General features: G+C 52.6%; 2 protein-coding genes across 2 annotated transcripts in view; one reads left to right on the top strand and one right to left on the bottom strand.

Annotated features, from left to right (window-relative positions):
* GPATCH2 (G-patch domain containing 2) overlaps window positions 1-12,575 on the bottom strand; it is a 187,551-nt gene extending 174,976 nt beyond the window's left edge. The window contains exon 1 of the mRNA XM_075339120.1: window positions 12,451-12,575. Within this exon, the coding sequence (XP_075195235.1) occupies window positions 12,451-12,500 (50 nt within the window). The 5' untranslated portion in view covers window positions 12,501-12,575. The remainder of the gene's footprint in view (window positions 1-12,450) is intronic.
* Window positions 12,576-12,809: 234 nt separating this feature from the next.
* Window positions 12,810-13,356, top strand: part of SPATA17 (spermatogenesis associated 17) — a 272,661-nt gene continuing 272,114 nt past the window's right edge. The window contains exon 1 of the mRNA XM_075337985.1: window positions 12,810-12,895. Coding sequence (XP_075194100.1) covers window positions 12,828-12,895 — 68 coding nt within the window. The 5' untranslated portion in view covers window positions 12,810-12,827. The remainder of the gene's footprint in view (window positions 12,896-13,356) is intronic.

Raw genomic sequence — 13,356 nt, 5'->3', positions numbered from 1 at the left:
TTATGGGCTTAAAAACCTGATAGCGACACTTATATACGATGCCTATGAAAATCCGCTGACGGTACGCATGAGGCTCAGGGCATGCTGTGTCTGAGACGTCACTTAGGAGAATGTCAGACATTCACACAGCTAACAGGGTGTCCACCATTCTTGTAAAAGGGAACCTTTTTACATAGGAAAAGTGGTACGGCTGTGTAGGCGCTTGTCCCCCAATAAAAACGATACCTTTCTTATAGAGATCCGATGTACAGGTCATGAGAAATCTAGTGTAGAAAAAATATGCAAATCAGGCTGGTAAGTGCACAGGGGGCGTGTCAGTGCACTTAGAAGCCGCCATCCAAGTGCACTGACACGCCCCCTGCCTGATTTGTATATAGCTTCTACACTAGATTTCTCATGACTGGCAAGTCGGATCTCTTCGAAAAAAGTGTCATTTTTATTAGGGGACAAGCGCCTACACAGCCGTACCACTACAGCCCTATGTAAAAACGAGCTCACAGGAAGCATAAACGGAGGGCCTCTGTGCTATGTACTTAAAGGGAACCTGTCACCACTTTTTTGGACTATAAGCTGCGGCCACCACCGGGCTCTTATATACGGCATTCTAACATGCTGTATGTAAGAGCCCAGGCCGGGGGTATAACATAAAAAACACTTTATAATACTTACCCAACGGTCGCGCTGTGGGCCTTATGGGCGTCTCCGTTGTCCGGTGCCGGCGCCTCCTCTTTCGGCCATCTTTGTCCTCTCTCTGAAGCCTGTGTGCATGGCGTGGCTGTCATACACTCACCGATCCTGCGCAGGCGCACTACAATGCTTTGATCTGCCCTGCTCAGGACCTGAATGCCGGCGAGTGTGGAGGACGTCGGACCCGTCATGCACCGCGGCTAGAGGAGAACAAAGATGGCCAAAAGAGGCGGAGGCGGCGCCGGCACCGGAGAATGGAGACATCCATATGGCCAACCGCGCAACCGTTCGGTAAGTATTATAAAGTGTTTTTTATGTTATACCCCCGGCCTGGGCTCTTATATACAGCGTGTTAGAATGCTGTATATAAGAGCCCGGTGGTGGTGGCCGCAGCTTATAGGACAAAAAAGTGGTGACAGGTTCCCTTTAAGCCATATAATGCAGTCTATAAAGTGGCCTATGAGGAAATCACGCACTGGAGGAATACATCATGACATTTTTCTGATTTTTCAAAAATAAAAAATGACCAGGATTTGAGGGTTTTTTTGTTTTTGTTTTTTTAATAAAGACCTAACATTTGCTTATTAACGCCCTCATTCCTCGCTGATTGTTTACGCCGCTCCTGCAGCGATTACTCGCATACATCATTCACATAGCGGCTACAAACAATCACTGGCCTCAATGGTGTTTGCACGGATGGCATGTAACCTCCTAAAGCCAGTGATTGGCTGCAGCGGTCACGTGACTGATAGAAATGTATCATGTCTGCAAGGAACTCAATCCCTTTATATAGCGTCCTAGTATAGGACAGATCATCAATATAAGATTGGTGGGGACCCCGACAGCCAACACCCCCACTGATTACCTAAACTGTGGCTACAATACCATAGCCATGCCCGTGTATACCATACTGTACCCAGGTAAAAAACTAAGGGGGTAACCCCTCCTGTCGGCTGATCGGGGAGGGACCAGAACCGGTAAGATAATGGTAACCTGACCAATACCAAAATCCCCAAATTCAGCTGTGTGATACTATTATGTCCAGTGGCCATTATTACCATGGGGACTTTTGTAGCCCATATTTCGGGTGTCACACTAACACTTTATTGGCCAGAGCTGGGGCCACCATGCGGTACTGGGCTGGATGCAGAGCTGCTGGTGCATGCAGTGCAGTGGATTTCCACTTTTCAGTGTCACCGGGTCTCAGTGTTCTGCTCCATGCTGGGCTGGTCTCCTGGCCGGTAGCCACACGTTACACAGATAAGTCACATCTGCTGTGGAAACCGTTGCTAAGAAATTATAGGAAATGATTACAGGTCTGACAACAGCGGGCCGAGGCCGAGATCACAACCCGGATCATACAACACAGCACAGCAGAACTAACCTGTACAACACATCCTGATCCTGCTCCATACATCCCTGTATTACAGTATACGCTTAAGTCTGATGTGCACGGCATGGTAGTGCCCGCTCATCACTAGTTACCAGTACTGAGCACCTGAGCATGGTAGTGCCCGCTCATCACTAGTCACGAGTACTGAGCACCCGAGCATGGTAGTGCCCGCTCATCACTAGTTACGAGTACAGAGCACCAGAGCATGGTAGTGCCCGCTCATCACTAGTTACCAGTACTGAGCACCCGAGCATGGTAGTGCCCGCTCATCACTAGTTACCAGTACTGTGCACCCGAGCATGGTAGTGCCCGCTCATCACTAGTCACGAGTACTGAGCACCCGAGCATGGTAGTGCCCGCTCATCACTAGTCACGAGTACTGAGCACCTGAGCATGGTAGTGCCCGCTCATCACTAGTCACGAGTACTGAGCACCTGAGCATGGTAGTGCCCGCTCATCACTAGTCACGAGTACTGAGCACCCGAGCATGGTAGTGCCCGCTCATCACTAGTCACGAGTACAGAGCACCCGAGCATGGTAGTGCCCGCTCATCACTAGTTACCAGTACTGTGCACCCGAGCATGGTAGTGCCCGCTCATCACTAGTTACAAGTACTGAGCACCCGAGCATGGTAGTGCCCGCTCATCACTAGTCACGAGTACAGAGCACCCGAGCATGGTAGTGTCCACTCATCACTAGTTACCAGTACTGAGCACCCGAGCATGGTAGTGCCCGCTCATCACTAGTTACGAGTACTGAGCACCCGCTCATCACTAGTCACGAGTACAGAGCACCCGAGCATGGTAGTGCCCGCTCATCACTAGTTACGAGTACTGAGCACCCGAGCATGGTAGTGCTCGCTCATCACTAGTTACGAGTACTGAGCACCCGAGCATGGTAGTGCCCGCTCATCACTAGTTACGAGTACTGAGCACCCGAGCATGGTAGTGCCCACTCATCACTAGTTACCAGTACTGAGCACCCGAGCATGGTAGTGCCCGCTCATCACTAGTTACGAGTACTGAGCACCCGAGCATGGTAGTGACCGCTCATTACTAGTTACCAGTACTGAGCACCCAAGCATGGTAGTGCCCGCTCATCACTAGTTACCAGTACTGAGCACCCGAGCATGGTAGTGCCCGCTCATCACTAGTTACCAGTACTGAGCACCCGAGCATGGTAGTGCCCGCTCATCACTAGTTACGAGTACTGAGCACCCGAGCATGGTAGTGCCCGCTCATCACTAGTTACCAGTACTGAGCACCTGAGCATGGTAGTGCCCGCTCATCACTAGTTACCAGTACAGAGCACCCGAGCATGGTAGTGCTCGCTCATCACTAGTTACCAGTACTGAGCACCCGAGCATGGTAGTGCCCGCTCATCACTAGTTACCAGTACTGAGCACCCGAGCATGGTAGTGCTCGCTCATCACTAGTTACCAGTACTGAGCACCCGAGCATGGTAGTGCCCGCTCATCACTAGTTACCAGTACTGAGCACCCGAGCATGGTAGTGCCCGCTCATCACTAGTTACGAGTACAGAGCACCCGAGCATGGTAGTGCCCGCTCATCACTAGTTACCAGTACTGAGCACCCGAGCATGGTAGTGCCCGCTCATCACTAGTTACCAGTACTGAGCACCCGAGCATGGTAGTGACCGCTCATTACTAGTTACCAGTACTGAGCACCCGAGCATGGTAGTGCCCGCTCATCACTAGTTACGAGTACTGAGCACCCGAGCATGGTAGTGTCCGCTCATCACTAGTTACCAGTACTGAGTACCCGAGCATGGTAGTGCCCGCTCATCACTAGTTACAAGTACAGAGCACCCGAGCATGGTAGTGCTCGCTCATCACTAGTTACGAGTACTGAGCACCCGAGCATGGTAGTGCCCGCTCATCACTAGTTACCAGTACTGAGCACCTGAGCATGGTAGTGCTCGCTCATCACTAGTTACGAGTACTGAGCACCTGAGCATGGTAGTGCCCGCTCATCACTAGTTACGAGTACTGAGCACCCGAGCATGGTAGTGCCCGCTCTTCACTAGTTACGAGTACTGAGCACCCGAGCATGGTAGTGCTCGCTCATCACTAGTTACGAGTACTGAGCACCTGAGCATGGTAGTGCCCGCTCTTCACTAGTTACGAGTACTTAGCACCCGAGCATGGTAGTGCCCGCTCATCACTAGTTACGAGTACTGAGCACCCGAGCATGGTAGTGCCCGCTCATCACTAGTTACGAGTACTGAGCACCCGAGCATGGTAGTGCCCGCTCATCACTAGTTACGAGTACTGAGCACCCGAGCATGGTAGTGCCCGCTCATCACTAGTTACGAGTACTGAGCACCTGAGCATGGTAGTGCCCGCTCATCACTAGTTACGAGTACTGAGCACCCGAGCATGGTAGTGCCCGCTCATCACTAGTTACGAGTACTGAGCACCTGAGCATGGTAGTGCCCGCTCATCACTAGTTACTAGTACTGAGCTCCCGAGCATGGTAGTGCTCACTCATCATCAGTTCTGATTGCTAAAACACAGAGAAACAGAAAAATGATCTTTGATGTCAGCGTCATGTTCTTACACACCCTCAAGGGGCAATTTCATAGAAACCCAATGCGTGGGGAAAAAAATAATTGAGAACCAAAGAGAAGCCTCCAAACATGGGAAGAACATACATACTCCATACACCTAGGACTCCTGAGCTGCAAAATAATAAGGATTCCCGATACCTTACAGGGGTGTCCAGGAGTGAAGTACGGAGGAGCAGTAAGTGGATGAAGTGCGACGCTGCTGTGCTCCGGTGCCATTCAGTGGGGGCAGCTTATGCCAGACACTCACAGCCACTATGTATCATATGGAGCGGCTTCAATCAGCTGATTGTTGGGGGTCAGGCCTCCATGAATATGATACAGAGATCCAACCCTAGGGATAAATTATGCGGGTTTTTATAGTTTTGAAAACCACCTGCCCCCCCCCGGCTGCAGTTTGTTTTAAAAGCCCCTTATATGTGACCGGATGAACAGAAGGTGGTAATATTATCAGTGGCCCCTTCGCATAGGGCCCCAGTGAAGCCAGCGTTATATGCAGGCCAATAAATACTATAGGGTTGATGGCGGCACACGGAGAGATTTAGGATTTCCCCTCATCACAGACAATTGTTTAGCAAACGTGTGGGCGAGGGAATGAAGGAGCCCCCTGATAATTTATGGGGAAACATTAGAAAGGGCTCGGTTTCCCTGCAGCGCCTCTACAGGGAACATTAAATATTACACACTGCTCATTGAAATCAATAGATTGTCTGTAGAGCTGCGCAAAGCTAACTCAATGACCATTGTCTGCCAGCCAATTGTTAGTCCATGGCTGGGTGACCAAAGCCCTGCCATCTCCCCCTGCCCGCTGACATCCCGGGGCAATCGCTGCACACTACTGACACTACAGCACAGCTCTCCACTAGGAATCATTCATTGTGAACGACACTAGGGTGACGCAGATTACTAAAGCATAAACCTTCTGGACCGATGTCACTCCTCCGCTCTGATCACTCTGCTCCCACAGTCTCAAACAATGTCCAGTCAAAGCTGCAGCCCATCGGCCCCTGCAGACGATCACTTGTTTTTTCACTAAGATGTAATTCTGAGGGCTGAAGTGGATGAGAGGGCGCTGAGTGGCTGCAGCGGTCACATTGCATTGTATACGAGACCAATGATGAGCAATGGGCTCAGAGTGCAGGAGAGGTATATCGCCCCCCCCCCAATCTTGAAGACCTAATAATTTGATTTAGGCTATGTGCGCACGTTGCGTACAGTCACTGCAAAAACGATCTGAAGAGCACACGTGCGCAGAAAATGTCCGTAGTGAAAGAAAAAAAAAGCCGATTCCATGCGCTCTGCCTGCAGCTCCTGCCATAGACAGAGCGGGGGCTGCCGGCAAAGCGCACGGAAGAAGTGACATGTCACTTCTTAGAATGCGCGCTTTGGGCAGCAGCCGAAGTGCTGCGCTCTAAGACGCCACGTGCGCACGGCCCCTGCACAATCTCTATAGATTATGGAGGAGACGCAGGACGCATGCAGTTACGCTGCGCTACAAAGCGCAGCGTTACTGCATGTAATTACGCAACGTGCGCACATAGCCTTAGGCTGCTTTCACACAAACGTTTTTTGCATTGCGGCTCAATCCGGCTCAAAAACCTATGCAACGGATGCAGCGAAAAAAGCAGATCCGTTGCATAAGTTTTTCCATGCGGCCCGTCCGGTTTTTTGACGGATGCGGCTTGATATTGAGCATGCGCAGTACAAAAAAAACGCATCCGGCGGCCAAATGCGGTTTTTGCCACAGGACGCTGCATCCGGTGTCCATAACCTTGCATTGTGAATCGCGCCGGATCTGGCGCGATGTGGTTTTGTCGCCGCACAAAAAAATGTGCCAGGCAACGTTTCATCCGGCCGCCGCATGGGCTAAATATGATGCAGCCGACAAAAACCGGACGCAACGCAAGGCCATGCGGCACAATATGGCGCTAATGCAAGTCTATGCGGAAAAAAACGCAACGGCGGCAAAAAAAAAAAAAATGGTTGCGTTTTTTCTGCAAAGCACCGTATTGTGCCGCTCAGCAAAAAAACGGAGGTGTGAAAGCGGCCTAAAAAAACGCTGCCCCAGTCCCAGCAAAGTCTATGAGATTCCTGAAATCTCGTGCACACACAAAACACCTGTGGTCTTTTTCAAGACTGTTTTGTCAACCGCTTTGGTTTAAGGCTATGTGCGCACTTTGCGTCGAGGTAGTTGCAGTTCTAAACGCATCCTCTGGCAGAAATGGTCTGTCAATTTTGCTTTTGACCACAAAAACGCTATAAATACGCTTGCGTTTTTTACTGCGTTTTTATCGCGATTTACATGCTTTTTTATTGCTTAAAGTCAGATGCGTTTTGAATACAAATACTGTACACTGCCTAAATAAAGTTTAAAACATTCAAACACTATGAAAAAAAAAGGGAAAAAAACTATAACAAGTATGATTAAAATCATACACAAAATAACTTATTTTATTAAAATGATAACTGTATTAATATTTATGTTTAAAATAACGTTAATTTATTGTTTTTCATAAATGTAATTGTCGGACTGTGTGTGTGTAAAGGGACATATCACACCCTTAATATAATGTCAAAAAAGCATGTAAAACGCTAGGATTTTGATTTAGGATGCGTTTTGCAACTTCACATTGACTCTAATGTTAGCAAAACGCTACCAAAATGGCAAAAACAATTGACATGCTGCTTCTTTAAACACACAGATTTTGACAAATTTGTTGCAACTTAAAAACGCAGCGTTTAACAGCATTGTGCGCACAAGAAATCCCAATTTCCCATAGACTTTGATTGAAAATCAAAACGCATGCATTTTGGCTTTAAAACGCTGCGGAAATGCATGAAAAAAAAATGCAAAGTGCGCACATCGCCTTAAGGCTATGTTCACACAGGGCTTTTTTGGAAACTTTTTTTTCCTGAGCAAAATCTGATCTTGTGGCACTTAATCTCTTTAAAGTCATCTGCGTTTTTGGTGCGTTTTTTTCTACAAAATGGACTGTATCAATGAAAAAAACGTTGCAAAAAACGACATGGTTATTCTTTGAAATCTACAGCAAAAACGCAGATATCTGACAAAACAGTCAGGAAAAAAATCTGCAGGGGTGTGTGTATGTGCGTGTGTATGTGTGCGTGTGTGTGTGCATGCATATGTGTGTATGTGTGTGTATATGTGTGCACAGTGCAGCGATTGGGATCAAAGCTTCAGCAAGCAAATCGCTGCGCTCTCAAACGCAACGTGTGGATGCATTATGCACATTCATAGATAGTGCAGGGGACGCAGGTCGCATGCATTTACGCTGCAGTGCAATACGCACTAACGACGGGGGCGATCGCACGATTTATCGTCCCGTGTGACGCCGACATAAGAAGTCGTCCTGGAGCCATGATTATACAAGAGAATGGTGAACACTGAGACAAAGCTGGGCGGATCAATTAAGAAATAATATTTGGAACACCATGCTAAGGCTGCTTTCACACCTCCGGTTTTTCAGGTGCGGCACAATCCTGCGCTTTGCAGAAAAAACGCAACCGGGTTTTTTTGCAGCCGGTTGCGGGTTTTTTTTGCAAAGACTTACGTTAGTGCCGTATTGTGCCGCATGGGCTTGCGTTCCGTCCGTTTTTTGCCGCATGCGGCAGATTTAGCCGATGCGGCGGCCGGATGGAATGTTGCCCGGCACGTTTTTTTGTACGGCAAAAAAAAACGCAGCAAACACTACATCCGGCCGTCGCATGCGGTTTTTTTCCACTGCGTATGCTCAGTAGCCTGCCGCAAGCGGCAAAAACCGGACGAGCCGCCTGTAAAAACTTATGCAAAGGATGCGGTTTTGTCGCCGCATCCGTTGCATAGGTTTTAGAGCCAGATTGGCTGGCTCTGCTAAAACCGGATGTGTGAAAGCAGCCTAAAGGTTGCTTTACACACTGCGATATCGGTACCGATATCGCTAGCGTAGGTACCCGCCCCCATCGGTTGTGCGACACGGGCAAATCTCTGCCCGTGTTGCACAACATCTCCTGGACCCGTCACATGGACTTACCTTCCCTGTGACGTCGCTGTGACCGGCGAACCGCCTCCTTTCTAAGGGGGCGGTTTGTTCAGCGTCACAGTTGCGTCACTGAACCGCCGGCCAATAGAAGAGGAGGGGCGGAGATGAGCAGGACGTAACATCCCACCCACCTCCTTCCTTCGCATTGCGGCCGGGAGGCAGGTAAGGAGAGCTTCCTCGTTCCTGTGGTGTCACATGGAGCGATGTGTGCTGCCGCAGGAACGAGGAACAACTTCGTTACTGCTGCAGTAATGATATTTGAGAATGGACCCCCATGTCACCGATGAGCGATTTTGCACGTTTTTGCGACGATGCAAAATCGCTCATAAGTGTCACACGCAACAGCATCGCTAATGCGGCCGGATGTGCGTCACCAATTCCGTGACCCCAACGACAACGCATTAGCGATGTCGCAGTGTGTAAAGCCCCCTTTAGTCTGAACTGGGTGCAAAGACCCTAAAAAAAACTTCACTATATAAAGAGCAGGGCTGCACACCAGCGACAGTGCAAGGGGAATACATGTAATAGCAGAAACTGCTGTGTGAATACTGACATGAAAAATCCAATAGCTATATGTGAGAATGAAAATATGAAAAATGGAACCTGCATTACTGCCATGAACATATGAATCAAGAGAAATTTAGCTACTGAATTGATCAATGCAACAGAGCCCCTTCTCTTTCTATAATAAAGATGGGCGGATCAACAGGAACTAGCATCAGAATTTGTTTATTTCACTGAACTTTATCAACATGCTTAGGGCGAACAAAACCGCACCAAAAACGCCATAAAAAAATATATATATTATATTATTATATATATATATATATATATATATATATATATATATATATATATATATATATATATATATATATATATATATATATATATATATATATATATATATATATATAGTAAAACCACACCAAAAATGCAGAAAACCACCAGGAGACTTCTCTGCCACAAGATAAGGTTTTGGTGCAGTAAAAATCTGAGCAAAGACTCCGTGTGACCACAGCCCAAGGCTCTTTTTACAGCATTTTTATGTAAATTGAAAGCTGCATTTTACAGCAGCAGCAAAAGCGGTGAGCGTCCAGCGACCTCTGCACACAATTGTTTTATTTATTTTTCCCTGACTAAAATGAAGACCTGCTCGGTTTCTGAAGCCGCAGCTGCCACCTCTCAGCGCTATTCACCATTGATAACGAGGAGAAAAACACAACCGCTGCATTTTTTGCTGCTTTTGTGGTGACCGAAACTAACTTTATTTAAACACATATACAGTAGACAAAAGACACAAAACACGCAACAAATGTGATTGGAGTCTAACTCTTTGCCTCAAATTATTGCACTTATGTCCTGTAAACGTATTTATTGATCTGTATCATCAGGAGGGGGTCCCCAATATCTGACCTGGGGTGGTCTGACCCTCAGCGGTCACACTGATCAGCGGTGATCAGAGACGGTGCAGGAGCAGCCACTACACAGGTTTATAAATACCTGTGCAGATGGGGGAGGGGGCTCCAGGCACGACAGCCCCCCTCCCCCCACAGCCTCCATGCCGGACAGCCCCCTCCCCCCACAGCCTCCATGCCGGACAGCCCCCCTCCCCCCACAGCCTCCATGCCGGACAGCCCTCCTCCCCCCACAGCCTCCATGCCGGACAGCCCCCCTCCCCCCCGGCCTCCATGCCGGACAGCCCCCTCCCCCCACAGCCTCCATGCCGGACAGCCCCCTCCCCCCACAGCCTCCATGCCGGACAGCCCCCTCCCCCCACAGCCTCCATGCCGGACAGCCCCCTCCCCCCACAGCCTCCATGCCGGACAGCCCCCCTCCCCCCCGGCCTCCATGCCGGACAGCCCCCTCCCCCCACAGCCTCCATGCCGGACAGCCCCCTCCCCCCACAGCCTCCATGCCGGACAGCCCCCTCCCCCCACAGCCTCCATGCCGGACAGCCCCCTCCCCCCACAGCCTCCATGCCGGACAGCCCCATCCCCCCACAGCCTCCATGCCGGACAGCCCCCTCCCCCCACAGCCTCCATGCCGGACAGCCCCCTCCCCCCCGGCCTCCATGCCGGACAGCCCCCCTCCCCCCACAGCCTCCATGCCGGACAGCCCCCCTCCCCCCACAGCCTCCATGCCGGACAGCCCTCCTCCCCCCACAGCCTCCATGCCGGACAGCCCCCTCCCCCCACAGCCTCCATGCCGGACAGCCCCCTCCCCCCACAGCCTCCATGCCGGACAGCCCCCTCCCCCCACAGCCTCCATGCCGGACAGCCCCCTCCCCCCACAGCCTCCATGCCGGACAGCCCCCTCCCCCCACAGCCTCCATGCCGGACAGCCCCCCTCCCCCCGGCCTCCATGCCGGACAGCCCCCCTCCCCCCAGCCTCCATGCCGGACAGCCCCATCCCCCATCCCCCGGCCTCCATGCCGGACAGCCCCATCCCCCGGCCTCCATGCCGGACAGCCCCCCTCCCCCCGGCCTCCATGCCGGACAGCCCCCCTCCCCCGGCCTCCATGCCGGACAGCCCCCCTCCCCCCGGCCTCCATGCCGGACAGCCCCCCTCCCCCCGGCCTCCATGCCGGACAGCCCCCCTCCCCCCGGCCTCCATGCCGGACAGCCCCATCCCCCATCCCCCGGCCTCCATGCCGGACAGCCCCATCCCCCATCCCCCGGCCTCCATGCCGGACAGCCCCATCCCCCATCCCCCGGCCTCCATGCCGGACAGCCCCATCCCCCATCCCCCGGCCTCCATGCCGGACAGCCCCATCCCCCATCCCCCGGCCTCCATGCCGGACAGCCCCATCCCCCGGCCTCCATGCCGGACAGCCCCATCCCCCATCCCCCGGCCTCCATGCCGGACAGCCCCATCCCCCATCCCCCGGCCTCCATGCCGGACAGCCCCATCCCCCAGCCTCCATGCCGGACAGCCCCATCCCCCGGCCTCCATGCCGGACAGTCCCCCTTCCCCCGGCCTCCATGCCGGACAGCCCCCTCCCCCCCGGCCTCCATGCCGGACAGTCCCCCTTCCCCCCGGCCTCCATGTCGGACAGTCCCCCTTCCCCCGGCCTCCATGCCGGACAGTCCCCCTTCCCCCGGCCTCCATGCCGGACAGTCCCCCTTCCCCCATCCCCCGGCCTCCATGCCGGACAGCCCCCCTCCCCCCGGCCTCCATGCCGGACAGCCCCCCTCCCCCCGGCCTCCATGCCGGACAGCCCCCCTCCCCCCGGCCTCCATGCCGGACAGCCCCCCTCCCCCCGGCCTCCATGCCGGACAGCCCCCCTCCCCCCGGCCTCCATGCCGGACAGCCCCCCTCCCCCCGGCCTCCATGCCGGACAGCCCCCCTCCCCCCGGCCTCCATGCCGGACAGCCCCCCTCCCCCCGGCCTCCATGCCGGACAGCCCCCCTCCCCCCGGCCTCCATGCCGGACAGCCCCCCTCCCCCCGGCCTCCATGCCGGACAGCCCCCCTCCCCCCGGCCTCCATGCCGGACAGCCCCCCTCCCCCCGGCCTCCATGCCGGACAGCCCTCCTCCCCCAGCCTCATGCCACTTATACCCATTTTTCAATGCACTCTAACATTTCCATTAGGAATAACAGCACAACTCAGAGTTATAAGAAAGGCTTCTGCGCAGTACAGCCGCTCCCGGTCATCACCCCGGTCCCTACGCCCGGTAGCTGGGGGGCAGCAGCATTATAGGGGCGCGCTATGGCCGCCGTCCCCCCGGGTCACACACTCACCAGCTGGTTCCCTTATTGGCTCGGATGTGTTTCCTGGCCACGCCAACCATGAACAAAGCTTAAGGTGTCCCCACCAGGATCACAGCATAGCCGGAGCAGCGGACACGGCCACCATGACGCTTCCGGAGCAGCGGCGGCGACCAACAACGGAAGTCGGACGAAACCATTCACACGAGAAATTAGGAAACCCAAAACACGCACTTTTCCCCTTCTCCATGACTCCGCACAGATGAATAACTTTAGTTATTACTAATAATGTCGATTAACCTAATATTTAAACTGCTACGAAGTGAAAATCTGACATTATTTCAGTATTTTACCCCCATGCGAAGTGGTACAATCCGGTCTCCATGGAGACGCGTCCAGACACCTGAGACATGGCCGCCCTGGAGAAGCCTCGGAGCCGTCTGTCCGATCTGACCATGGAGTATTACAAGAGCTGCAGGTGGAGAGACCGGGGAGCGGGCACCGGAGAGCGGCACCGGGGCGTGTGCGGAGGGGGTGGCCCCGAAACGGCACTTTAGAGGAGTATAGTGGGGGAAACTAGAGCGACACCTGCTGAAAACTACAATTCCCATGATTCCGTGTCACTTAGTTATGTGTTAGGAATTATGGGAAATGTAGTTTAGAAGTCAATTTGAAGTTTTTATCCATTATTAGTGTAAAGTGCAGCCAGGATGGTGGGAGTAGTAGTCGGCTATTTCCTGAGACCCCCTGTAACAAACACTGCATGAGTGGAGAGGACTACAGCACTGTGCAGAGGGCTCTGTATACGCTAACCGCCTCTGGACTACAAGTCCCAGCAATCTGTCAAAGATAGATATATATATACTGTACAGACCAAAAGTTTGGACACACCTTCTCATCACTAGAACAACTGTTAAGAGGAGACTTTGTGCAGCAGCC

This window comes from Anomaloglossus baeobatrachus, chromosome 3, assembly GCF_048569485.1.
Source record: "Anomaloglossus baeobatrachus isolate aAnoBae1 chromosome 3, aAnoBae1.hap1, whole genome shotgun sequence".
Taxonomy (NCBI): Eukaryota; Metazoa; Chordata; class Amphibia; order Anura; family Aromobatidae; genus Anomaloglossus; species Anomaloglossus baeobatrachus.
The sequence above is the reverse complement of the archived record's forward strand: the minus strand, read 5'-3'. Positions and strand labels throughout refer to the sequence as shown.